General features: G+C 50.2%; 1 protein-coding gene across 2 annotated transcripts; it reads left to right on the top strand.

Annotated features, from left to right (window-relative positions):
• Positions 1-741: 741 nt before the first annotated feature.
• GOLPH3L (golgi phosphoprotein 3 like) lies at positions 742-27,753 on the top strand. 2 transcript variants are annotated; one of them, XM_032767946.2, is made up of 5 exons: positions 742-891; positions 1,821-2,088; positions 15,625-15,756; positions 18,072-18,186; positions 20,202-22,556. In XM_032767946.2, exons 2-5 carry the CDS (start codon positions 1,906-1,908, stop codon positions 20,627-20,629), a joined length of 858 nt encoding a protein of 285 aa, XP_032623837.1. In that variant the 5' UTR covers positions 742-891; positions 1,821-1,905; the 3' UTR covers positions 20,630-22,556. The 2 variants fall into 2 exon arrangements, with proteins under 2 accessions (XP_032623837.1, XP_032623836.1); XM_032767945.2 differs by having other exon boundaries at positions 743-891; positions 1,887-2,088; positions 20,202-27,753.
• Positions 27,754-27,895: the final 142 nt, after the last annotated feature.

Below are 27,895 nucleotides of genomic sequence, written 5' to 3'. Positions count from 1 at the left end.
CTGTGCAATATTGCATGGCTGTATGGTGACCACGTCCCGATTTTATAGGGACAGTCTCGATTTTGGGGGCTTTTTCTTATATAGGCACCTATTGTCCCCCACCCCGTCCCGATTTTTTCACTTGCTGTCTGGTCACCCTACATGGCTGTGACATGATATGATGCAATACCATAGCACAAAATAATGTTACAAAATAATGCATGACTGCCTCGCTGGTATCTGTATTGTCCAGCACAATGCTACACTGCATGGCTGGGTAAACTATGTGATGATAATTCGGTGCTGTATAACTTGCACCCTGTAACGTTGCATGGCTGAACAACAGGCAAAGCTGCTGCACGTCAGATACCATGCAAAATTCTGCTGTTGCACAATACAGAATACGAGGCAATACTGCACCATTTCCCCACACACAACGCTAGGTAACATAGCACACGTGCCGTGCACACAATACAACACAACCCTACCCAGCTTCACAACAATACACCTTTATGACTCCACTCTTCAAGGTGATGATTTCTGCATCTGCCATTGGTCAGTGGCGTTGGGGGGCTGAACAAGCTACCGCTATTCCCCCATCTTCTTATTGGTTTCTTCAGTTGCCAACAAAGAAAAAGAAACAGCGGTGCCACCCTACAAGCTTGTCTGTACCAGCAGGGACCCACCCCTTTGCAGTCCCTATTGGAGGGACAGCCTCTGAGTTAGGTTTTAGCAAACACCAGGATAGGTTACCCAGGGATACGGAAGCTGATGTGTTCCCCCCCCTTTGCTCCAGCTCAACCAGGAAGTAAAGTTTCTATTTTCTCTGGGCTCAGAAGTTTAATACCAGGCAAAGCAGAGGGAGAAGGGAGGGTGGACGAGGCCTCACAGAAGAGGAGATCAGAGTCACAGGTAAGGCTGGGGAAAATCTCCAACAAGGGTTAAATTCTTAGGCACTAACATTAAATAAATGGGAAGTCACTTGTAAATTTCACAGTTGTCTCGTTTAATTTGTAAATTTCAGCGGGGAGACTATTCCCCCTCTTAAATTATTTTTTATTCCTGCTGGAATTTAAGTTTTCCTGGCAGAGGTAGTGGGAAGTATGGGTGTATGTGTTTGTGCCTGTGTCTCTTCCCTAGACCCTCCCAAGCATGGACAGGGTCTGCTGGGAACATCTCCTCCTTTGCCTCTTAAGTTCAGTGCCTGAATCCAGTTCGTTTTCTATAGCTCCTTCCTACCCTAACTCGCCTAAGAAACTGAGCCATACAATCCCATCAGCCATGGGAAGCAAAAGCCCCTTTTATGTGAAATGGAGGTGGGTGGGGGAGGGAGTGAGCACGTTCCCTTCTGGCCCTAGCACCTGTAGAGTTGAGAGCTGGGGTTTGGGGGTACTTGCAGGATTAGGCCAGGGTGAGCAGGCCCTCTGGTGTACCTCCATTTCCTCCTCTCCTGCAGGGATTACTCATTAAATTTATCCCTTCCCTAAAGAAGTGGGGGACTCCAGCGAAAGCCATAAGCAGCGAAGCCACAACAGCCTCACTCCATGAGGCTAGGAAGGATGAAAACCTATGTCTCCAGATGGGTCCAAGTTCTGTGCAGATACAGGCCATCAGTGGGTGTAGAAGGGCGAGCCCCCAACCTCTTCCCATTCTAGGTGGGACAGACCTTGTCTGCTTGCCAAATGTCCTGTTCCCTGCTCAGAGATTTTGTTCCTGCATAATCTGGAATGATCTGGCCTTTTTAACACACAGCACCGGTGCAATGCAGCCACACCTGTGTTGTAAATGCTGCCCAGCAGTGTTGAACTAAGAATATTTGCCTTCGGTTCCCTGTAATTTAGTGCCTTTAAGACATCCTTTAGGGAACCGATGCACCCATCAATACTTCCTTTGGTTACCTTTGCTAGCTCCTAATTGTGGGAGAGGATGACGACGCTCATTCACAGAGGGCGGCGTGCTGACGTGGGCAAGAACGCCGACAAGAGGCTGGAGGGCGAGGACGATGACTCGAAAGACAGAAACCTGGACGAGGAGGAATCTGGTGACTCCAAAGATATCCGCCTGACCCTCATGGAGGAGGTGCTGCTCCTGGGACTGAAGGATAAGGAGGTAACGGGTCTTTGGTTGCCAGCGTTGTTGTTACATGGGCAGTGCCATTGATGGAAGCAACTACTCCTGGCTTTGCTTGTGGGAAAGTGCTGCAGGGGGCAATGCCTGCCCCCTTTGTGGATCCAGAGGCCGCTCCTGCAGCAGAACCAGTGCAATTCCTCTGTGCATAAGCACCCTCTGAGTGGCATCAAGCCCAGCGCCACAACAAGCCATGGCTGTGCCAGGGGGTATGGTGACAAGGCTGGTGGATCCCCAGCTTTTCCCTCCTGCCCCAGAGGCTGGATGGATGATCTTCCGCGGGGCAGGTCTGCTACTGCTGCTGTACTGCCTGGCAGTGGGAGGATCTTGTGGCATTTTGCCATTGTGATTGGTTCTTTGCCTGCTTCCTGCTGGATCAGTGCTCTGTTTAGGAAGTAAATGTGGTGTGGCATAAAGAAGCAAAGTGCCTCTCAGCCTTTTTTGCACAAGGCCCTTGTGACAGGGTCCATAGGCAAGAAAGCTGTGAGCCTTTTGGGAAGAGTGGGGCTGGGCCGTGCTCCCAGTACAGGGGGCGGATTCATCCCTGTGTACAGGCAGAGGAGAGGCCGTTTACACCTCACCTATTAAGGTGCTTGGGCAGCCTTAGTGAAGGCTAGGGCTGCCCTAAATGGCACATGGATTTGCCAACCTACCAGTCTACCCTAGCCAGGCCCCCTCCTTTCTCTGGTCCCCCCACACCCTACAGCAGAACAACCCGCCTTGCACGCTGGACTGCTTCAGAGGCACATCTGGCTCCATGCCAGGTGCAGCGACTACCGGCACCAGGGTTATTTGTTAATACCGGCTTTGCGGACCCTCTGTGCCAGTCTCGTTTGTACAAAGGGGCCCTTGGGCAATAGGAAATTGGACCTGGAATTCTTGGCTTCCCCTAATAGTCTCTGAAAAGTGAAGTCATTGCCCCAGTGCGCAGGAGTTCGTCTTTCCACCTGCATTATAATGCCTTATATCTATGCCAAGCAGGATCTCAACAGCTGTTGAACACTCCATAGTACTTATAAAGAACAGCCACGCGCGTCAGTTGTGACAAAAGCAAATCGAATCTATATCACAGGTGAAAATGTGCAAATCTGCACAGTACAGGATTTTCTTGGGCTGGGGGGCTATTTTCATTTAACAGGAAAGACCCCTTAAATATAGGACACTAACAAAGCCTGACCCTGATGGGAGAAAAGGTTGCAAGTTCTGGCCCTGGAGCCGGATTAAAATGTCCATATAACTGCAGGAAATAAATATTTCCATTATCTGATTGAAAAGTCAGTTTGGGACGTAACTCAGTAGCTGTTTAGCAGCGCACAGCAACCGTGGTCAGAGGTTGTTGGTAGTGTATTTTTAGTGCATAAGTGAAGAAAAAAACCCAACAACTTTGAAACTGTGGTGGGGGAGGGGTGCTGTTTGTTTGTGTGGAACTGGGGGTAGCTCTGTCTTCCTGAAAGTTTCCTTCCATCATTTTGTCTGTAATCTTTGCAATAACAGAGCAAAGTCAGAAAGGAAATTTGGTCTTGGGGTTAAGCCACTGGGCTGGGACTCGGGAGTTCTGGCTGTGCCACAGATTCCCTGTGTGACCTTAGGTAAATCACTTAATCTCTCTGTGCCGCAGTTTCCCATCTGTAAAATAGGGATAACAGCATTTTCTCCCACCCTTTGCCTGACTTGTACACCGGGCTCTGGCCTCTAGGTGCTATCACGTACAAATGATTAAATATTGTTAGATTATAAGCTTTTCTGGGGCAGGGACTGTCTCTCACTGTGTGGCTGTACAGTGCTCGTGCAATGGGATGGTCTAGACAGTATTTGGTCCTGCCATGAGGCAGGGGACCGGACTCAATGACCTCTCGAGGTCCCTTCCAGTCCTAGAATCTATGAATGAGGCCTCTAGATGCTACTGTAATATAACCAAGGTCCTACTTAATTTGCAATATTGCAGATCCTGCAGTATTAGACTTCCACAGCAGTTTTGATTTTAATTAGCTTACTTTGCAAAGTCCTACGATTTTGCACACATTTTGAGGTTTGCAGCACACTTTTTTCCCCCATTAGTACAATAGAATGCCATGTTTAGTGGCTGGGACTCAGGCTGTCAGCCCCAGGCATTAATGACTGTAATATAGCTGCAGCAAAATGTCTGGTTAGCAGGCATAACATAATACTTGAGAGTTTATATTGTCCCGGCAAATTCTTCTTAAATAAATAGGGCTTCTCCGACTTATCCAAATTTCCTCAATTAATAAAGGTTCATTATTACTTTTCCCTGATTTTTTTTCCCATGTCTTATCCACAACTCAGCCACAATTATTTGACAATCATGCCACGATTCAAGTAGGGCCTTAAATATAACGAAATCACGATGATGAAAGCCAACTGCTAGACAGCTTCCTCTCTGCTGTGAGATCTACTGGTCAGGGTGACCCTTGTGCACTCCTTAACCTGGATCCGTAGCGATTATAGCACAAGGCATTCAGTACTTTAGTACTTGCTATTAGTTCGTCTCACTGAAGCAACAAATCTCTTCTGTCTGCCTGCAGTCAGGTGCCAAATTAAATAATTAGACTGTACTCTTTTTGTTCAGTGCAGCCGGGAGCGGCTTCTTGCTATGGAATGGGGCTGTGCAGTGTCTTTGAAAGGAACGCCTTGGCACCTCTGGCTGCAATGCTCCCGAGAAGGGCTGTCTGTGTTTGTGGCTGCTAACATGGTAACTAGATGTCTGAGATTGTTCAAACCAGCGACGGTGGTTGACTCTCGGTTTGCACAGCGAGTAGGCAAGAAACTGGGCGTCAGGACTCCTGGGTTCCGTATTATCCAGCTCTGCCAATCAAAATGAAGTCCCCGTTGTGCTTGATGCTGCACAGAATTCTAGTTAGATACAGTCCCCGCCCCGTGGGGCTTAGACTCCAAGGCCAAGATCCTGTACTTGTGCCTAAATTTGCATTTGAAATCAGTGGGATTGCTCGTGCAGGTAAGGCTGAGTATGTGCAACGTTGCCAGCCCTAAGTGTGCAAAAATCATGAGTCAGGCCCACCCAAAATAAGGTCGTCTTAAAAATCTTCCTGTGTAGCCTTTAGAAGGCGTGTTTTCAGGCATCTCCCTGCAGCCCCAAGGGCTGGAAATATTTTTTTCCCTATTACTTGAAAGGAAGCTGAAAAAAAGCACCAGCTACCTGAGACTCGTTATAAATCAGTGCTGAGTGAGATGCATGCATCTTTGCTCAATTTGAGACACAGGACTGGAAGGGACTTTCTGGTCATTGTCATCCCTTCTGTCACAGGCAGCCACATCACGTGTTCCCACTCATAAACCTATCAAGCTCCGTTAGGGTGACCAGATGAGAGCGGGCGGGTGCCAGTGGAGGGGAGTGCCAGTGGAGCGAAAAAAAAAAACACCCCAAGAGCTGGCGACAGAGGAAAAAACAAAAACAAAAGCGCAAAAAAAAAAAGAAAAAAAAAGACCCGCCGGAGCACAGGAAAAATTGATGGGGGCTGAGCACCCACCGGCAGCTCCACACCAGCTTGCCTCTGTTGCACCTCCACCTCCCCTGATCTGGCTGCCGCGTCCTGCTTCTCCCCCCTCCCTCCAGCGCTTGCACCGCCATACAGCTGATTAGCACAGGCCTGGGAGGGAGGGATGAGGAGGAGGAATGCAGCGTGCTTGGGGAAGGGGCGGGGCCAGGGTGGGGATTTGGGGTGGGATCCAATGGGGCAGTGAGGGGCAGGACAAGGGCAAGAATTTGGGGAGAGATCCAACTGGGGAAGGACAGGGCAGGGTTGGGGCGGTGGGGGGCATGAGCCCCCTCTGCCTGTGCGCTGGAGGGCAAAATATCAGGAAAATTCACGTCCTGAGCAACATCAGTCAGGACGTGAGACAAACAAGTAAGTATCAGGACAGTCCCGATAAAATCGGGACATCTGGTCACCCTAAGCTCCGCCTTCGAACTAACTAGGTTGTTTGTGTTTTCCCCCACCCCCGTCTGCTCCTTCTGGGAGGCTGTTCCAGAACCACCTCCTCCTTATGGTTACAAATCTTCTACATTTACTCTCCAGATGGGTCCAAGTTCTGTGCAGATACCAGGCCATAAGTGGGTGTAGAAGGGCGAGCCCCGAGCCTCTTCCCATTCTAGGTGGGACAGACCTTGTTTGCTTGCCAAATGTCCTGTTCCCTGCTTGGAGATTTCGTTCCTGCGTAATCTGGAATGATCTGGCCTTTTCAACACACAGCACCGGTGCAATGCAGCCACTCCTTCATTCCCATTTGTCCTTGTGCCTGCATTGTCCTTCCATAGTTTTCTCATTCGCTGAGTAAAACAGCCATGGATTCCTCTGCTGGACACGTGTGTCTCTGCTCTCACGTGGCTAGTTGTGGCTGCATTTCAGGTGGGTTGTTCTGCTGGACTGGTGCGTCTGTCTTTAGTCTGCCGTCGCTGAGGCCTTTCGGCTCCTGTATTATTGGTTCCCACAAGAGGTGAAAGGTGCTGATTTCACAGTCCTTCTCTTAGAAGGGTAAGTGCAACATGGACAACCAGCTTCCCTGCCCGTGTGTCTTGACCCTGATCTGTTGGGGAGTCGGTTCTTGGCCCCTCTGCGGAGATGGCCAGTTGTGAGATGGCTTTATGTGACATGGGCAACCAGGGACTGGACTGAGACACAGCCAGCTCAGTTCCTGCTTAGCAGCTGGTAACTAGCTTTGCCATTCGATGCTCCCCAGAGTAAGCTGATGACCTAGAAGCGAATGGTTGCAAACTCTGTTACTCTGAGTTGTCTGCTCCCTTGGATCGATTCTTCTTGATGTCTCAGGTACTCATCTGGCCCCATCGCCATATCTGAGCACCTCATGATCTTTAATGTATTTATCATCACGCACCCTCTGCGAGGCAGGGCAGGACTGTTATCCTCATTGTACAGCAGGGGAAACTGAGGTACAGAGTGGCTAAGGGACTTGACCGGAGTCACACAGGGAGTGTGTGGCAGAGCAGGAAATTGAAACCAGGTCTCCTGAATTCCAGGCTAACGTCCTCACCGCTAGGCCATCCTTCCTCCTAGCCGAAGAGAGTATATTTTCAGAGTTTGTTGGGTGTAATGCATTACCTTCAGCACTGAAATAATAATAACCCCTAGCTCTTCCATAGTGCTTCTCATCCCCAGGTCAGGCTTATTCTCCCCATTTTATGGATGGGGAAACTGAGGCACAGAGAGGGGAGGTGACGTGGCAGAGCCAGGAACAAAATCCAGGTCTCCTGAGTCCTACTCCAGTCCTCTGTCCACTAAGTCAAACTGCCTCCTGGGTCCTCCAAACTGAGCCCCTGTAAAAACAAGGGAGATGATTTTCAGAGGTGCTGAGCACCCGCAGTTCCCGGTAACTCAGCAGCAGCCAGTGCCTCTGCAGGGCTTGGTTTGGCAGTATCCTGGTTACACGTGGCTCGCTGACATGGGCCTCCTGCCTGTGCTGCGTAACTGAGCAGGCCGTGCTGGTATAAGGCGCTGCTCGATCAAACGGTGGCAGTGCCTCTGGTTCAAGAGGACCAGTAAAATCTCAAGCAGGGGAATAAGCCGGATGCTGGGGATAACCTTGGAGAGCAAATATTTGAGAGCCGCTCAGGTGCAAATGTAATTGGAGCTGTGCAGTGACCTTTCATTCCCTTTAACTCTTTTGGTGCCAAACCCTTTAGCTTCAGCCCGATGTAGGTTGCTTTAAACCAAGGTTCTGAATCGTTTTTCAATCATGAACCCACAACCCCACCTCCCTTTTTTTTTTTTTTTTTTTTTTTAACTTGGATCGCTCTTTCTCCCTCCCCCCCTTTACAAAATAGGACTGTCCAGTATAATCTAGCTGAACCTGGGGATTCTACATTAAATAAATCAGTCTTTGGACCCTGGTGCCTAACTGTGCCTAGGCTGGGAAATGTTGTCAAAGCACATCACCCCCAGCACTTGCTGGGCAGAATCTCTTTCAGCACTGATGAGTGTTCCTGGGCGTTGTGATCCCGGGCATCAGGTTGCAATGCCACTTGTTCAAATTCAGCCCAGCCGCCCCTCCATCTGGCATACTGGAGGGGCAGCCAGGCCAAACCTGAATGCCATTGTATTCCTGACCCCATGCGTCAGGTCACGACCTCCTCCTAGAAAGTTTGATTTCTCCCTCCCCGCAGGATTGAGAACTTCTGCTTTCAACCATGTGTCCTTTGGACTATTGTAGGACCCACTCACACACAGAAAGCAGACAGAGGTCTCTGCCATGGCAGTGGGTAGAGACAGAAGGTCAGAGGCTAATGTGATGGAGGTGTAGGAGGCCCACAGATTCATTGCAATACTTTTTTGCGTGAGCTGCAGGAGTAGGCCCGTTTGGAACTGTGTGGTGATGGCAAAGATAGAATTGGGCACCCGCTGATGTCAAAGCGCAGGTCCCTGGTGCTTGGGGAGAATCTGTGTTCGCAGTGGAGGGGTTATGACTCACACGCTGTGCTCTGGAAGTGGCAAGTTCCAGACTCGGATGAGCCAACAGTAGAAGTGAACTTCACAGCTGAGCATGCCTTGATGAAAGTGCTCTGTGCCACCCTCTACTAGAGACTGATGGGAGAAGCAACCCCTAACTTTGTCTCTTGTCTTAGACTTAAATTCCAAACTCTTTGGGGCAAGGATTGACTTTTTGTTCAGCGCTTAGCACCAGGGGTTCTTGGGCCGTGACTGGGGCTCCTAAAATGCTATGATAATGCAAATAAATAATAATTAATAATTAATAATACCCTCCAGCAGCTGCAGTTGGTTATCTGGGGCTGAGTCTCTTAGAGAATCAGCTTCTAGACTAGTTAGAGCTCTATAGAGATAAGCCAACATCTTGATTTGCAACTGGAAGCAAAATATCAACCAATGCAGAGAATTCCTGTCGTGTTTCTCTCCCTTATGCTTTAGCTGAAGCGTCCCATGGGCCCTCTAGTGCAGCCATGTAATTAAGCCTCACAGCTGCCCCTGCGAGAGAGAGATTGAGAGGGGGGTTAATAGATGGGGAAACTGAGGCACAGAGAGGTTACACAACTTACCCACAGTCACAGAGCTTGCAAATAGAGTCCTGACTGTCTATTCCTTGCTCTTACCACGTGACCCCACTTCTCAGAGCTAGGACTAAAATTCGTGAGTCCTGAGACTCCCAGTACTTCTGCTCTAACCCCTAGATTCTCACTGCCTGTGTCTCTTGGCTCATTAGCCCATGTAGGCAATGATTTGGCATTGGCCACAGAGGGGCAACTGTGGAGGATTTTCCCTAGGCAATCGGTATGCGAAATGATGATTTCTCTCTGAAGAGAGGGTTGGCCTCTTATCTCTGAGGCTGCTCAGGGTGGCCTCGAGGGAGAGATACGGTGATTACTGCCCAGGAAGGGATGTGCTGTTCTGTTTGCAGAGATTACAGCCGCACGTTCCTGCTGTGAGTTTGTCCACGCTACGGAGACTGTTGTACCAGCATAGCTTCATTGCCGTGGCTATGCTGGCATAAACCCTGTAGGGTAGATGCACCCTGCATTGGCAGAAGGAGTTTTCTGTCCATTTAGGATCGTGCAAACACGAAAGACAGTAGTTACATCCACAGAGGCAGTCTCCTGTCAGCCTAGCTACGTCTACACTCGGGGTTAGGTTGGCATGGCTACGAAGCACAGGATTTTTCACATCCCCAACTGACATAGAGCAGGCTTGAACCTTTGTCTGCACTTGGTGCTACAGCAGCAGTGCTTCAGTGTAGACGCTCCAGCGACAGGAGGGTTTTTCCCACGGCTGTAGTTAATCCACCTCCCCAAGAGGCGTAGCTTGGTGAACAGGATTCTTCTTCCATGGCAACCTAAGCTGTCTTCGCTGCATCGCTCAAGGGTGTGGGTTTTTCACAGCCCCAAGCCCGTTGCTGGGTTGAGCTCATTTTATAATGTAGACCAGCCCTAAGAAACTCTGTTATCCTCTCCTCTGATGTCAGGGCTGAAAAATGTAGCCGTTCTTTCCTAATTAGTGGCTGATTCAAACTGGTTCTTGCAACACTACTGTTGTGTAGGGATGTGGCATTGTCTCCTGAGTTAATGTTTTATCAAATGGCTGGAAGATGAATCGGAAAGATGCCAAGTCTAGGGAGCTAACAATGCCTGGTGTGTGTGTGGCGGGGGGGTTGGATATGGCCCCATCTTGCTTTGACATTCTTTCTCCATCCTATTTTTAAATTGGCTGGTACCGGTGGTTCTCAAACTCTCTTCTCCACTCACCCCACCCTACAGATATTCCTGGAACCCAGTTGCCAGTGGGGTGAGGTGTATTGTAGCTCCGATGCTGATAAGCTTGTGCGAGCAGTTTTCTGTAATGTGATGAAAAGGGTCCCCACAGATCAAAAACCTGACGTTCTGTGTTTTGTATATTGCTCCTTGATATTGTTTTCCTCATTCTCAAAGAAAAGGCAGAAATCCAGTGCTCCAACGGCCATAGCACCCAACTAAGGGTCACGAGTTTAGATTGGACATAAGGAAAAACTTCCTAACTGTCAGGGTGCTTAAGCACTGGAATAAATTGCCTAGGGAGGTGGTGGAATCTCCATCATGGGGAATTTTTAAGAGCAGGTTGGACAAGCACCTGTCAGGGATGGTGATCTAGGTAATACTTAGCCCTGCCTTGAGTGCAGGGCACTAGATGACCTTCTGAGTCCTCTTCCAGTTCTGTGATTCTATGACACCAGTTTTCTTTATCCTGCTCTGCCACTAACTTGTTGTGTGGCATTGGACAAGTCACTTCCACGCTGTGTGCCTCAGTTTCCCTATTCGTACAATGTGAAGAATAAAAATTTCCCACTTTTGGTTAAAATGCTTCGAGATGAGCCCATCGGGAACTTTTCAGCAAAATGGTTTTCATCACAAAATGCCCATTTGTGAAAACTGAAACTAGAATGGCCAGTAGTCTGAAGGTTGGGGGACACACTGGGGATGTGGAAGACGCACGTTTAAATTCCTGCTCTGCTTGATTTGGACTCGGGACTTGAACCTGGGTCTCTCATATCCTAAGTGAGTGCCATAATCACTAGGCAGTTGGCTATTCTGTTGTCATTTCTCTCTCTCTCTCTCTGTTCTTTCTCCTCCTCAACCCCACAGAAAAAAACACAAAAAGCTAAATTTGCAAGATCTTGGTTTTATTCCTCATCAGAATGGAAACAAATGTCAAAACCACAAAATATTTCCTGAAATGGAATTCTTGTTTTCTGGACAGCCCTTGTTTTGAGGTGTATTCAGCACACAGGATACTTCTGAACCATATCTTGTGTGTGTCTCATGCTAGGCTAGAGTATAGAGGGTCCACTTTGGCTGGAGTGAAAGAACCCAGCTTGACTCTCAGATCCCAGTTGAATCTGATGTGCCAGCAGGAAGAACAACCTTCTCTCTGCCTGTAAACTGCTCCGGCTTCATATGGAGTCACTGATGGACGATAAAGATGCAGCCTAAAGTTTAGGGGAAAGTTTTGACCAAAAAGAGGCGGAGGGGTGGTAGGAGAAACAAAATGTTGTCTGTTTTCTGTCTGGAAGCCCAATGATGCCATTTCATTTTCTTCCAGCTTCACTGTATCTTTGTTGTAGATTAATCCAGCTGAGGGTAGGCAATCAGTCTGGCATTTATAATCTGAAACCAAATCTGGACAGAATTCCAAAGATTGCAGATATCCTGCTTTAAAAAGAAAGGGTGAACTTGAAACTCCTTTCCTGGACAGCAAAAAAAAAATGGTTAAAAGGAGAGTTTCTTTTGTAGAAAGCACCCAGCAGATCCTCTGAACCCTTGATTCCTGCATTGCTTGATCACTTGCCACAAGGAAATGAATAAAGCAAATAAAGGTTAGCTTTTTATTGTATCATGTTATTGTTCTGCCCTGCTAAACACACCCAGTGCATACGTCAAAGCTTGCTATATAAATAGATGTTTGGAGTTATGGATTAACCCTTTATAGGCTGCCAAATATTACATTTTTTAAAAAATCTGTAGACTTATAAGAATTATTATTCCATTTCTAGTCCTCAAAACTGGGCATCTGCAGAGCTTATTCATCTTTCCCTAATGATCCTTTCTGGAGCTCAGAGGCCTGAAAGCTGGTTAGATGCTGTTTCAGGCCTTGCCCCCGATTCTGCAAATACTTTTATGTGCTTGTTCAGCTTTATGGACTGGTGCAATCTCTGTTGAACTCGATAGCAAAGCTCCTGTTGACATCCGTGGTTAGGATCAGGCTCGTTGACGCAAGTGAAGCACGCACGCAAATATCTGCCAATTTTTAAATCGAGGTTGGGTGTTTTTTCCAAAAGCTCTGCTCTGGGGATTATTTTGGGGCAGTTCTTTGGCCCGTGCCGTGCAGGAGCTCAGACTAGAGATCACAGTGCTGCCTTCTGGCCTTTGAACCTATGAATCCATCTGCAGGATCAGGGCCTTTGTGGGGACCGCAACTGAGACACTTTATGGGGTTTGAATGGGTCTCCCAGCAAACAGTGATCTGGCTGGTTTTAAAATATTTGATTCCCCTCATTGTGCTCAGCTAGAGATACTGAAAGAAAATGCTTCTCCCTTGGTGACTTCTGCAAGCAGCGTCCAAATCCTTAGTCGCTTGCCTTCCAGAAGATAAGCATTCAGGATGTCTTGTTCATGGGCCTTTTCCCTGTGGCTGTGTTATAGTGTGAATATGGTATATTGCATTCCCCATACTCCTCTGCTCAGCTGACATTGAACTCTTCAGTCTGGATCTGATCTGAAGTGATTTGGTGTAATGGTGTTGTCTAGTGGGTAGAACACTGGACTGGGAGCAGGGAGGCAAGGTCCCTCTCTGTGCCTCTTCCTGCCCCCTTTGAGCTGTTCCAGGCAAGGACTCTTCTGCAATAGGACCATGATCTGGGTGGCGACTCTAGGTCCTACTCTAATTATGATGCTGAAGATAGGATGAGTGGCAGGTGTTTGACGCTTCTCAGGATCAGGCCCTTTGCTATTAAATGGGGGCCGGGGCATTATTCAGCACCCCTTGAGCTAGACTTAGTGGTTGAAATGTGCCCTGGTGTGGAGGCCTTTGCTTCACTTACAGGCCCTGTGTAGGGCTCTGGCGGGTGTTTGGAACCTGGTGCTAAGAAGGGTGAATTTCACATGATCTGAGTGACTGTCTCTCATAGCTATAATGTATGAAGAGTTAGTAATGGAGTGCATTAGAAAACTGAGTGTGAGACTACAAACCGATACACAGAACCAGATCCTCAGCTGGTGCAAATCAGTGTGGCTCCGCTGACTTCAACAGAGTTGCGTCAATTTACTTGAGCGGAGGATCTGGCCCGTTGAGCGCTTCCCCTCCCGTGATTGAAATGCAGCCACTTCTAGGGTGGAAGGCGGCAGCTGTTTAACAGCACGCAGCCATGCTACCCAACAATTTCAGAGGTTCCCATCCCAAGCGAGCAAGTAATACCATTGCTAGCTGGAAATTGACTTGGTGGATTTAAGCAGGCAGAATGTAATTAGCCAGAGTGCAATCTGGACAGGACACTGGGGAGAGTGCTGTTATCTTGACCTTAATAGAAGTCTAGTCAAAGATGTACACCTTGGGCTTAAAGATAAAGCTGTGGACAGCCAGGAGCGCTCTTACGACAGGGCTTACAAGCAATTTCTGATTACAGCTAATTGTTCAGTTGCATGTCTGAAGCTGTCAGGGCTTTAATGTTTAACTGAGCTGCCTCGTTATTCAGAAATCTCGTAAGCTCTGGGAAAGCTGGTTTGATGGAAAACGGTTACTGCCCTTTGGTTAGTTCTCGTGCCAGCCGATGACCCGGTTCTGGTTCATTGTAAAAAGGGTGCATGGTGTGTTTCTGGCTTGCTTCCCCGTGGGTTTAATGCTGATGGGGAAGAATTGGCAGCAGGCAGGCAAACGGGACCAAGCAATGATACCATTACAATCAGATACTCAATCTCTCTCGTCTTCTCCTCTCTTCCCCTGCCATGCTGAAAGCCATGTCCCTTATGGGAAAAGGTCCTGTAGAATTTCCTACAGGTGTGAACTCTTTCAAACCTATAGAACTGCATTGAGACTTGTGCTCTGTAGTGGGGGAAAAAATCAAATAACCCCCTATTGTGAAGAATAAAATTCTCTATAGGGTCACATCCAAAGCCTATGCAGACCTTAACATCTGTGACTCAAATATTTTCCATGGTGGGGTGTTTGCTCACAAACCCCTCTCTCAAATGTTGACTAGTCCCAGAATTACAGAAGTGTGAAACTTCTTATTTATGTTACAGTAGCTCCCCTGAGATCAAGGACCTGTATGCATAGTATGAGACCATCCTTGATATGTATAGACTAGGTGGGAACGGGAACAGAGGCAAAGTGACTTGTCCAAGGTCATCTAATAGCTCAATGGCGGAGTAGGAATAGAACCCGGGAGTCCTGAGTCAGTCCAGCACTACTGCAGGGCTCTGCTCACACCCAGTTTGGCAGGCCAGCGTGGGCTGCAGTCAGATTAGTTTTCAAAACTCTTACTCAACTCCTAGGCTAAGTTTCAGGGGCCGGGGCTGGCACAAACTTCCTGTCCGCTCTGCAAACACCAAACACCTGGATGTGCTTGAAGAAACCTGCATTGTAGCAGGCACGTTCTCTGCTTAGCAGGAAGTAGGTTCTGCTGTAACCCGAGCCAGCTGGCGAAGGGCATGTGATATGCTGCTCAGCGTTGATATTGGAAGGATCGGCTCCGTGAGGCTAACCACAGGTGCTGGCCCAACCCTTTAACACTGTACTGGTCAAGTCTCTCACTGAACAGATCTGCCGTTTGCTAGGCTGTGTACACGCTACAGCTTACGTCAGTATAAGTGACGTTGCTCAGGGGTGTGAATAAGCTTGGATTTGCGGGTGCTCGGCATTTCTGATAATTGGGCCCTGTTGTCCATGTTGAGGGGGTGCCTAGTGTTGCTCTGGAGCCATCATACGAAAAAAGCTGCTTTCAGGCAATTGCCCATGTGGGGCCAATGAGCTTTTTCTGGGAGAGGGACCTTGGTATTTCAGAACCGCTGGTTCTTCTATGGCTTTTTCCTCTCGACTCCGCGCGCTCCTGAGGGCTCTTGAAGCTGCACAACCTGGGGAACGTTGCAGTGGATCTGATGCTGTAGGGGAAGTGGGGTTAGAACGTGCCCTCTGCTGCTCCAAAGGGCAGGCCTTTGCCACTGGAGACTCTGTAGCTGGACTGGCTCTGCCTCTGGCCTGCTGGGTAACCTGTGGGAAGGTCGTTTCCCAGCTTTGTGCCTCGGTTTCCCCATCTGTAAAATGGTGGGGGGGTGATCCTGTCCCCTGTGTTAAAGGGCTCTGAGGTCTACTGACGGAAAGTGCTAGAGAGGGGCTGGGTGGTCCCTAGCTGTTAGAAGTGAAGGGCCTTGAGCTGCCTTCAGTTTCTCGAAGGGGTGGTGGGCTACTAAGGAGCTGTAGTGACCTTTTGACGACTCGGTCCTGCGAGGGTTCCTCTGTCTCTAATGCTGGTGGTGTTCTTCCCCCCCAGGGCTATACGTCCTTCTGGAACGACTGCATCTCCTCGGGCCTGCGCGGCGGTATTCTCATCGAGCTGGCCCTGCGCGGACGCATCCAGCTGGAGCCGCTTACCATGAGGAAGAAGAGGCTTCTGGACAGAAAGGTAACCTGCCCCGGGGGTCGGTCTCTGGGCCTGTTGGGCCAACAAGGAGGACAAGGCCCTTAGGGGAAGGGATCTCCTCGAGGCTACCTTTTCAGACCCATGGGGCCTGATTCCCTGCTGCCCTGCAGTCGGGTAGCCCGGTGTGACCTGGTTACAGAACGACTCCATCCTGACCTGTGAGCGTTCTGCACAATGGAGAATCAGGCCCATTTACACTGGTTCTGGTCAGCACCGCAGAGGTAAATCTGAAGTCGCTCAAAGGAAAGCGATGGAGTGAGTCTAGATTTACAATTGGGGACGGGGGGCGCTGCAGGGATCGGGCCCCACGTCCGGTCTGCGGGCTTGCAGGAAGAAAGCAACAGAGAGGCCGGGACGAGGGGGCCACAAGGTAGGCGGTCAGGGTCAGATGTGGGGTGTGAGCCAGGTCTGTGGTTGTCTGGAGTGGATGGGGAGGCATCTCTCTCCTTCTCATGCCTCTGGAATAATGATGGTTTGCATGGACAATGGGAGCTTACATCCAGATGAATGTCTCAGGCACTTCTGTGGCCTCCGGTGCCGTAACACCTGAGCACTCAGTTATTAATGCATTTAATCCTCAGACGCCCCTGGGAGGCGGGGCAGGGCTGTCATCCCTAGTACAGAGATGGGGAAACTGAGGCACAGAGAGGCTAGGTGACTGGGCCAAGGAGTCTGTGGTAAAGCAGCTGTGATGAGATCCCCGAGGTGCAGCCTGGGACTATGGGACCGTTGTGCCCCCTTAACTTTCCAGCCTGGGCTGTCTCACAATGCCTTGCTAGTGACAAGCAGCAAACCCCCCCAGGCGCTGTGATCACTCAGCACAACAGGATGTGGAGCCCCCCACCCAGCTAGATTGCATGAATGCTCCCAGAACATGCATGAATCACCCAGAAAAAGGCACCAGCCAAACCTCCCAGCTTTGTACCTCAGAAATATACCATAATTTATTAAGTGGTTCATCACTTCATCAGTGGAGAGTGGATATACCCCAGCCTTTGTAAACCTGAGCAAACACCCTTATCAAACACTTCAGGCAAACACACTGGCAAAGATAACAGTTAAACAAATTTATTGACTACAAAGGATAGATTTTTAAGTGATAGACAAAAAGTCCACACACACACACACTCTCTCTCTCTCTCTCTCTCTCTCTGTGCTGTCCTTAATATACAGGTTTGTCCCTTAAATCTGGGCCAGTCTCCTCATTTGGAGTCTTCTGAGTGTCGTCGTTGCTTGCAGCTTAGGTGGGGGATGAGAAAGGCCCAGCATGGGGCCCCTGTGTTCTGTTTTATACCCTCAGTCCCATGTGATTGGACAATACAAGTTGAGGCATATCCGGGGGCCCATTGCGAGTCCCCAGGCAAGGTTGAGCAATTCCCCTGGCGTGGCCTCATGCAGGGGAGTCATTGCGTTGTAGCTCCCTTGCTGGACAATGGTTGTTGATGGTTGTTTGACATCCACCCGGGTGTTGGTTACTTTCCTTGCTGTTGTCTCTGGGGAGCTAATATCTGGCCAATTCCCCAACTTACAGTACGTCTTACTGACAACCATACAACACAATCTCGTAACTTCATATGCACTAATGACATACATATTTAGATAGAACAGTGACTTTCACCAGATCATAACCTTTCCCCGATACCTTACGTGGCCTGCTTTATATGCACGATCACAATTATATACACCTGAGGGAGATGGGGGTTACAGAGCGCTCTCCCAAGGTATAGAATGTCACAGCAGGGAACTGTACTAGCTTTGGAGAGACAGGTTCTCTAACCATTGGGCCAGCCTTCCTTTCGGCGTGTAGGCCTGATGTTCCTTTCACTCTCACGGTTGTAACTCCATTATTCTGCCGTCACTTTGACGTCTGCTGGCTTTGAGCCTATGCCTGTGTTCAGAGTTGCACGTGATTTAACTGAATCCATACAAGGACGTTACAGAGCCGAGAACAGAACCCAGGTGTCCTGACGCCCCATCCTGTGCTTTATGCACTGGACAGTGCCTCGTTGTTCAGTAGGGTTTGAGAGTCACTTGTAGCGTCACATGGGCTGTAGCAGTGTCATATCCTCTGTGGATTGGGCCCAGCATGGGGCATGTAGCCCATGCAGCACAGTGGGTTACACGTGCCGTGGCATCTTACTGATCGTGGGCAAAGATGCGTCCTGGGCTTCACCTGTTGGAACCAGTTTCAAAGCTCCCAGCCAAAACAGGATCAAGCCACGTCGTCTCTGGGATAGAGGGACGGCAGCCAGTCCAGAATCCAGCCTCAAGCTGTGTGTCTGTCTTTGTCCTCCTAGGTGCTCTTAAAGTCAGACACCTCAACTGGTGATGTCCTACTAGATGAGACCCTCAAGCACATCAAAGCCACAGAGCCTGCAGAGACAGTCCAGTCGTGGATAGAGCTGCTCACAGGTACGACAGCCTGCCTTGAACAGAGCCTTCTCTGCTTCCTGGTGGCCTGCTCTTCCATGAGCCACTTGATGCTTGTTCTTGCTTGATCACCTAAGGCAGGGGTGAGCAAACTATGGGCCAGATCTGGCCCACCTGCCATTTTAATCTGGCCCTCGAGCACCTGTTGTAAAGTGGGATCTGGGGCTTGCCCCGCTCCGGCACGCCAGCTGGGGAGCAAGGTTGGAGGCTGCTCCATGCAGCTCCCAGAAGCAGTGAAATGTCCCCCCACTCCAGCTCCTACGCATAGGGGCAGCCAGGGGGCTCTACTCTGCACAATGTCCTCACCCCAAGTGCCGCCTCCGCTGCTCCCATTGGCCAGGAACCGCAGCCAATAGGAGTTGAAGGGGCGGTGCCTGTGGACAGGGCAGCGCACATGGCCGCCTGGCCACGCTTCCACTTAGGAGCCAGAGAAGGGACATGCCGCTGCTTCTGGGAGCTGCTTGAGGTAAGTGCCGCCTGGAGGCTGCACCCCTGAGCCTCTCCCCGTGCCCCAACCCCCTGCCCTAGCCCTGATCCCCCCCCTCCCAACCCCTCAATCCCAGCCCGGAGCACCCTTCTGCACCCCAAACCCTTCATCCCCCCCACCCCACAGCCCGAGCCGGAGCCTCCACCTCTTCCCACACCTCAGCCCTGATTCCCCTTCCACCCTCTGAACCCTTTGGTCCTGTCCCAGAGCACCCTCGTACACCCCAAACTCCTCATCCCCACCCCAGAGCCTGCACCCTCAACCGGAGCCCTCACCTCCCCCACACACACCCCAATTTTGTGAGCATTCATGGCCCGCCATACAATTTCTGTTCCCTGATGTGGCCCTCAGGCCAAAAAGTTTTCCCACCCCAGCCTAAGGACTGAACTGGTCAGGGTGGTGCAGAGTGCTGGAGAGGCCCAGTGCTCCACCTCGCATGGGGCAGTGCCTCGCAGCACATTCAGACTTATCTCGCTCGGGGCTGATCTCGTCCCTGACTGGGCTGGAATCCAGGCTGGCAGGTTGCATGGGTGGGTTTGTGCTCATCTCTGGCCTGGACAGAGCAACGTTTGTGCTTTTTTTCCGGGCGGATCTGCTTCCGAAATACTCAGCCTCACCTAGGCCTGGGCCACACATAAAAATTAGCTCGATCGAGCTCCGTGGCTCCGAGCTGCGGGAACCGTTGTGCCCGGAGCGCTGTAGTTAAGTCACCCTGGTTGACGGAAGGATCCTAGCCCCTCGGGGAGACAGATTAACGACATGGACAGAGGTTAGGTAGCGTCTACGCTGTGGCTGTAGTGTATACATGCTCTTAAGTCTTTAAGGGTTAGTCTACAGACACTGCATCTGAGCTGAGCCTCCCAGCCTGGGCAGACAGATTTGCCCTCACAGGACTCCAGCTAGTGCATTAGTGAGTGGATTATGGGTCGGTCTGAGGAGCATCAGCTCAACTGTGTGGAGCCTGGTACCGGAATAGCAAAGGGGCTTAAGTGGAGCTGATGTGTGTGTGCGTGGGGGTGCAGGGTCACATGCCCCCCCCTAAATTGCTCGGTCACCTGGTGCAGCCAGGCCCTTCCCTCCCTGTGGGGCAGCTAAGCCAGCGAGCTGCGCCAGGCAGAGAGAGAGGGAGAGGCAGGAGGAAAAGGTGGGGCTGCTGCTTTCCAGGATGGGGGAAGTTGCCTGGGGGTGGGCATGACTGGTGCTGTTCCAGGGTGCTCTCCCCTCCCCACCCCACCCCCACTATCAGCAGGCGTGTGTTGTGTCTGGGCTTATGGGTCAGATTGAAGGTGTCCTGAGGGAACAGGGCAGGGATGCAAGACAGGAAGAGGATTGAGGTACATGGGCAGAGTGGTGTGGAGGGTCCCAGGACTGGAATAGCATTGCAGGGGAGGCTGAGGTGCAGTATCAGAGCTCTCCCTGGGATGTCGTGGCACAGGGCAGGGTGGGGGGATGCCCACTATTGCCTTGATTTTTGCCGCTAAAAAGCAAACCTCGGCTCCCCGTCCCGCAGGCGAGACCTGGAACCCCTTCAAGCTGCAGTACCAGCTGCGCAACGTGCGGGAGCGCATCGCCAAGAACCTGGTGGAGAAGGGCATCCTGACCACGGAGAAGCAGAACTTCCTGCTCTTCGACATGACTACCCACCCGGTCACCAACACCACCGAGAAGCAGCGCCTGCTCAAGAAGCTGCAGGAGAGCGTCCTGGACCGGTGGGTGAACGACCCGCACCGCATGGACAGGAGGACCTTGGCCTTGCTGGTGTTGGCCCACTCCTCGGATGTACTGGAGAACGTTTTCACCCCGCTGGCGGACGACAAGTATGACACAGCCATGAACAGGTCAAAGGACCTCTTGGACTTGGACCCCGACGTGGAGGCCACCAAAGCCAGCGCCACAGAGATGATTTGGGCTGTCCTGGCGGTCTTTAACAAAGCCTAAATCCAGACCGCCTTGCCTGTTGGATGTAGCACGGGACCTTTGGTTGGGGAGCTGCCCTGGGCCGGGCCAGCACAAACTCTGTTCTACGTGGCACCTGGGTTTGACTGATGTCCACCCTTGCCCCAACCTATCTCTCTTGACTGGAGATTGTTACCCTGGTAGAGTGAGCGACTGGATGTTGTGTGTCCTCTTCTTGTAAACACTCGGCTAAATGAAGGTTTTTGTCTCCGGTGGGGGGCGTTGGCTCGCGGCTCAGTTGGCTCTCTCGTTTCACATCACCTTTTTGAGAACGGAGACATGAAATTGCCATTGGGATGTATTCTGCTCTTCTTTACTCTCCATTGATTTTTATGGGGTGAGGGGTTAGCTTGAGTTGACGGGGCCTGCTCTATTCCTGCACCTGGGGGACTGACGAACTGGGTGGCTTGAAGCCATCTTTGCACTCCCTGTGTTCTGAGGCTTCCCTGGCTCCCCCTACAGTGTAAGGTAGAGCAGCATCCAGACTGCTCTAAATTATACTCTGCTCCCCATGGTGACCAGTGGGCCCTGGGAAGCGGAGATTAGCTGTTACGAAGGGTACTCTGGACATGTTTCTGGTCTCCAGCGTAGGGGGCAAGAATATTGCAGAGCCCTGATGCCAGCTCCACTGTAGCCAGGTGGGGGGGGGCGTTCCCCATTGTTGGGCCCACCTGTGCTGTCAGAGCACTGCGAAAGGGCCTGGGAGTCACCAAGAATCAGGCTGGTCTGGCACTCGTGCTGGTGTAATTCCGCTGACTGCAGGGGTGCAGCTCTTGGCATGTGCCGGAGTCCGAGAGATCGGTATCATGGCCTCTGAAATCATGGGCATGTAGCTGCCCCTTTAGCAGCCTGGCTAACTTCTTCAGAACCTTTCCCATTCAATTTCTGCTGGGACAGGGAGGGCCCAATTCACAGCTGCGTAACTCCTTGCAGAACTCCACTGAGATCGGTACAGTCACCCTGCGGCAAAGCTTGTGGTGAATGGGGCAACTGGCTACCAACCTGCTGTGACCTTTCAGTGCAATGCGGGAGGGAGAGTGCTTGACTGGCTGAGCTGTGTTGGAAAAGACCCACAAATGATCTGTGCACAGAGCCCAGTTCTCGCTGCCCTGCATCATGCATGGTCTTTCTGCACCAGTGTTGCACTGGTGCACGTGGCAGGGCAGCGGAGAAGTGGGCCAATAGGGTGCTTGAGCCGTTTAAAGGTAAACACGACTGGCCCACTCCTGCAGCCTTCACTTGTGTGAATAGCCGCCCGTGGGGGGTCTGCACTTGTGAGTGAAAACGACCAGGACTGAGCTCTCAGGTCAGGTTTTCAGAGACCGCCCTGTGGAAGGGAGCCTGTACTGCTGGTAAAGCTGCTTAGGGAAAATCAAAACAAAACTCATTTTCCATGGAATTTTTTTTTAACTTGTCAGCAAAACAATCAAAAATTAAACTATTTGGTGCCTAATGGGAGTTGTAGTTCAGTCACCTCATGTGCCCTTCTACAGGGGCCCTAGTTGGACTACATCTCCCATGATGCACCGCGGTCTCATCCCGTGGTGAGGGGAAGTTGTGCGTGATCAGAAGCGCTATGGCCAATTGGCCATGGTGCATGGTTGGAAAATTTTCAGTCGGCCTTAACAATGAGTGTAATTGACTCAGTCTTTGCAGTGGATCTAGAAAAGGCACAAAACGCAGCTAGTCTAAAAGCGGGAGATTTTTTTTTAAGAACATAAGTAGCTTTTAATGGCCTTGCGTGAATTCTAGGTGGCCGTGTGAAGCCGCTGTGCCCAAGAGAAGGATGTACATTTTCCCTGTAGAGAGGTAGATTTTAGAAATCATCCAAGGTACTGTGAATTTCAATGGGAATTGTGTGCCGGACTCCTTCGAACATCCCCAGAGCTAATAAATAATTGCAGTAGGATTTCTAGGCACCTGTGTTCTACTTATCCTGTATCTTACTTCCCCATCATCCTATGCTGCCATCCCCTGCTGTTGCATCTGTGTTTACTCTTGCAACTGAGTTTCCAGTGACGTCTGAGTTTTCAGAGTGGGATGCCACTGGCGTGTCGAAGGGACATTCGTGCAGGAATCAGCCTCTTACGTGGAGGGGTTCTCTGTTAATGGAGTGGACAGTATCCTACCAGCCCATTGCATGCTGCGCCAAGCCAGAATGTCCCCAGCTAAGCCAGGCTTTTGAGGTGAACAGCACGGAGGGGTGGGGGAGGAGAACTGCACCTGACCTACGTGCGTGACGTAACACTAATTGGAACCTGTGGTTCCTTGCGGGGATACGTGGCAGGGTGCACAGTGTGAAACTGACTTGTTTGAGACTCCAGGACTTGGTTTGCTCTGTTACATGTGGAGTGTCTCCATTGGTGTCAGTGGGTCAGATTCTCAGCTGGGGCAACTCAGCATAGCCTAACTCCACTGACATCAGCAGTGGTTGACGCCAGCTAAGAATTTGGCCCCTTGGATTTACACGGGCGTAACCGAAAGCAGAGCCTGTGCCGCTGGAGGATGAAGTTTGCATCAAAGGGTGTGATGATTCGAACTTCGGCCTCAGAAGGGCAAAGAGCGTTTCTGCATTAGTGGTGGGCTATCGGCGTTCCATCCCACAAGGAGATTCTGCTGAGAGAATTCACTAGGGTGAAGTCGGAATGGGGAAAGCACAGACAGGATCAGGTATCCTGAGCTTGCTGTTAGTAGAAACTTTGACATGTGGACTGGAGAGAGGAGGGCATGGGTCATAATTTTGGGTGACACTAGCAGTGTGGTCTAGTGGTTAGATTAGAGAGCGGGACTGGGGAGTTCAGACACCTAGGTTCTAACCCCGTCTCTGCAACTTTGGTAAGTTGCTACTTAACCTCCATGGATTCAGTTTTCTTGAGTAGGAGCAAAGGTTATTTTACTTCTGCATTTGGCACTGGTGTGACAGCCGCTGGACTGTGGAGTCTAGTTCTGATGGGCACAGTTCAAGAAGGAAGTGGATGAATTCGAAACGGTTCAGAGAAGAGCCACGAGAATGATTAAAGGATTAGAAAACCTGCCTCATCGTGACAGACTCCAGAGCTCAGAGGTGACTTGATTACACTCCCTTGGCAGCTACATAGGGAACAAATATTTAACAATTGGCTCTTCCAGCCATTAGATTGTGTTCAAGGGAGGTTGAAGCCACACAAATTCTGACTGGCAGTAAGGTGGGAGGAATGAGCCATCAGAACAATTTTATGAGGGTTGGGGCGGGTTCTCCATCGCTGACCAAAGTTGGATGTGTTTTCAAGGGCTCTGCTCCAGGAATGCTTTGGGGCAGTTCTCTGACCTGTGTTGTACAGGAGGTCAGACTAGATGATCATAGTGGTTCCTTGTGTCCTTAGAATCTGTGACGCTCCCCTCTAATATAGGGATGATGATATTCACTGTACCGACCTTGTCGGGGAGCTGTGAGGCTGCATCTGTTGTCAGTGAAGTGCTTTGCTGTTGTAACCACGCCCCTGGGTGAATTGGCAGCCGCAGGAATGGAACCTCTGTGTCTAAAACCAGGAGCCTCCTACCCAGAGCTAGAAGCCCCTGCCCTATTAGCCAGCGGTGTAGCAGGCTCGTCAACTCTGTATGTGGCCTGTCCACCGTTAGCGGGGAAGAGAGAACACTATGCTGGGTGGGTATGGCTTATGCTATCTTGGACGGAAGCTTCTGTAGAATGGCTGCCTGTAATTGTCCTCTTAAGGTGCTAATTATATCCCTGATTGACCACAGCTCACTTTATATAGAGCAGGGTCCCCAGGGCGGTGCCCGCAGGCCAGCGGATGAGCATCCGCCGAAATGCCACCAACAAGCTGCGTCATCCAGAGGTGTCGCCGCTGAAATGCCCCCGATTTTTGGCAGTATTTCGGCGGTGACACCTCTGAATGACACAGCTTGTCAGCGGCATGTCGGTGGCGATATCTACTGACATTGCCGCTTGTCGGTGGAATTTCAGCGGATGCTCATCTGCTGCCACAGTCCTCCGTGGATCGCCAGGCGAAAAAGGTAGGGGACCACTGATTCAGAGGATAGATTCAGGTCTGTGCTCCCATCCCATAGGCTTGGTTGTAGACCTGCAGAGCACATGCATAATCCACATGTATATATTTTTGTTTCTTCTTTTGAAATAGCCTCCTAAACTCTGCTTAGAATTTTACCCCCAGGCGTTTTTCCATGCAGCCACACCCCTGCAAACCTGAGCATCTTCCTCTGGGTTTATAGTGACCCCAGGGGATCCGGGTGTAATTCCTGAGGATGACTGCACACCAACCAGGGGATGTGCCCCTGCAGTTAAAGGAGATCTGCAAAGTTGGAGGGAGTTGGGATTGTGTCCTTTTTGGCTGTTTAGTGATGGATGAAGAAAGCCTGAATGCATCCTATTAAAATAATTCTTCCTTTTAAAAGTTTTTGCTGTCGTGATGAAGATCAGATAGAGAATGACTGACTGATTATGACATGGTAAGAGACTGAAGAATTGCAAGCGGAAAGATTTATTTTAGGCCATCTCTTTCAAACAGTCTGGCTTTTGCTGACACCGGTTTAACACCAAAATCTAACAAAAACTGCGCCGAGGTGTTAACAACACACACATTCTCCAAAGAAGGCGTGAGCATTGTCACTGGGTCAGGAACTTTTCCACACGGCTTTTTATTTTATTATTTTTTTTTTTAAATGCCAATTTTGTCGCAACCAATTTTTTCCCCTGGGAACCTTTCCAACTCGAAAAGATTTGGTGGGGGCATAGCAGTGATTTCTAAATGTTTTGGCATTTTCAGAACAAAAATAATCTTTTTTTTATTTTCTCCCCAATTTCCATTTTGAAATGCAAGCTGATTCTAATTTTTGGAAAAAATGTTTAAATTGGTCAAAATGGAAACGAAACCCTTTGACTCCAACCAAAATGTTTTTCAGAGTATACAAACACTTTTTAAGATGTTTTGACTCTCTTTGTCCCAGTTTGGGATGGGGGGGAGGGCGAGTGGAGTTTTTGGATATGATCTTTTTCACATGATGGGGAAGGTGTTTCCTTCCCAGTTGCAGTGATCATTCCCATGATACGCCCCTGCCCAGACCTAATGCGGGTGATATCACAAAGATGATAAAACAAGTAGCAGAGGAGCCAGCTGAGCACCTTCTCTCGCTGATCCTAGATAAGGATTCCTCCACTGAGCCAACATGAAGCAAAAATCCAGCATGACTCTAACATGGTGAAAGGTACCTTACAGGGCCCCCGCCAGCTCTGGGAGAGGGAATTTGCTCCTTATGCAAGAAGGGCATTTTCTTGCTTGTCTTCCTCCTGGGCCCCGTGCCAGGTGCCAACAATGTAAATAATCCTAGAGGAAACTGACTTGATCTTTGGTGACGGTGATCGTTTCTTCACACCTCTGGGAAAGGGAGGATCAGGGGGAGAAGTCTGTGTTGTTTGCTGCTCTGATTCTCGGGGCTGTTGTGTGAGCCGCAGTCGCTTTTTGCTGGGTTTAATCCGCCGCCTAAAGTGCAGGAGGCTGGGGAATCAGTAGCCAAATGGTGTGTCTCCTCCCCAGAGGAAAAGCAACTTCGCCCCTCCCCACCCGCCTTACTCTACCTCCTTGGGAAATAGCCCCCCGCCCCCCAAAGAGACAGCATCACTATTGTGAAAGCGGTTGCAGGAAAGGCAGGTTTCCAGTTGGTTTTACTCTCAGCAATTGGGTCCCTTGCTCCGTTTCTCTCCTGGGGTAGATTCATAGGTTCTAAAGCCAGAATGCACCGCTGGGATCTCTAGTCTGACTTTCTGCATAGCACAGGCCACAGCACGGCCACGAAATAATTCCCAGAGCAGATTTCTGTTAGAAAAACATCCCAACAGGCCCTGATCCTGCAGGGAGCTCATGTGGCTCGACCCAGATCCATCCCCATAGGTCCAGTTGCAGGAGCGGGGCCCTTGTTTTCCCCATGTGGGACTCTTGCGCAGCAGAGACAGAAAACTTTTGCAGAACAGCAGAGAGATTGTAAAACAACCCCAGTTTACACTAGGAGGGGGAAGGATCTGAAATAACTTAGTGTTTAGGCTGCGGGATGTCTCTTCAGCTGGTGAGGGGACGGCCAATGCAGGGGAAGGGCTGTCGAGTCCAGGCTGCCTTCATCAAAATGTGTAGTTGCAAAGTCCCCCAACCTGCAGTCGGATCCATACGGATAGAGCTTTGTGCCTCTTGAAGTCTGTGGCCTAGTGGGTGAAGCACCAAATTGGGAGTTGGGCAACCGGGGTTCTATTCCTTGCTCTGCTGCTGGCCTGCTGGCTGACCTTGAGCGAGTCACGTGCTGTGCCTCAGTTTCCCCACCTGTAAAGTGCTGTGAGATCTAGGGTGAAAAGCGCTAGATAAGAGGTAGGGATCGTTAATTGTACTGTGATCGTGCCTAGGTAAGGGCTGCAGGCATGGACCAGGACCCCGTGTGCTAGGGGCTGTATAAACACGGAATGAAGAACTGGGCCCTGCCCCCAAAGAGCAGATTGCAGATTCTGGGCCTGAAGGTGAAATTTTCAGGGGTGATCGAACTCTTACACTATCTCTGGGGACTTTCAAAATCCCAACCCCTAAACCTGTGAATATAGATTAAGCACACAGTGGGTCTGATTGGCTTGCGTTTTAAAGTCACCCCATCCCTAAATCACCTTTCCTCTTGGCTGAGCGTTCATCTACGAAACGCGGTAACTGTAGGTTCGTTGCAACGGTAAGGTTCCCGATTCTGCTCTGCTGTAAAGGAGGCTTGATTTCAGTTTAACATCTACATTCACACCTTCTTGCTTTCCGGGGTGCTTCTGGGCCCCCCCATCTGGCTGGGGACTGTTCTGGGTGACCCCTATCCCCACACAGCCGCAATATTGTATCATTCCGTATGTAGTAGATTCACTCTGAAGAAGTAATAGTAACTCTCATTCTGTGGGGAAAAAACAAAGTTTAATGCTTCTCCCTGACCCCTTTTTTTGTTGTTCCACTTTTATTTCGTGACCGTGAACAAGTTTCATTGCAGCACCAGGAACTCGTAGGGGTAATTCCAACGTAGGGTTTAGCTGCTGTGGATTAAACTGCTCTTGAATAATAAAAACCATTTACATTTTGGTGTCGTGCCTGTTGTTGGCCTTCACGCTTTTCACAGAGAGGGCAGGGGCTTGCTCTGGTGATGATGTTTGGTAGCATGTTGTGCAATGAGTTTGCTGGGTCTCAGCCTGGTTCCTGACATTCTGCTGCTGATACACCCAGG

Source organism: Chelonoidis abingdonii, chromosome 11, assembly GCF_003597395.2.
Source record: "Chelonoidis abingdonii isolate Lonesome George chromosome 11, CheloAbing_2.0, whole genome shotgun sequence".
Taxonomy (NCBI): Eukaryota; Metazoa; Chordata; order Testudines; family Testudinidae; genus Chelonoidis; species Chelonoidis abingdonii.
Note: the sequence above shows the minus strand (reverse complement) of the source record. Positions and strands in the feature narration are given on the sequence as shown.

What these genes read in the sequence shown, in the direction of transcription:
- GOLPH3L (XM_032767945.2), top strand. Translation starts at nt 1,906, where the DNA reads ATGACGACGCTCATTCACAGAGGGCGGCGTGCTGACGTGGGCAAGAAC. An exon ending in AGAGGCTTCTGGACAGAAAG is followed by an intron (nt 15,757 to 18,071) that starts GTAACCTGCCCC and finishes TTGTCCTCCTAG; the next exon opens with GTGCTCTTAAAGTCAGACAC. An exon ending in GTGGATAGAGCTGCTCACAG is followed by an intron (nt 18,187 to 20,201) that starts GTACGACAGCCT and finishes CCCGTCCCGCAG; the next exon opens with GCGAGACCTGGAACCCCTTC.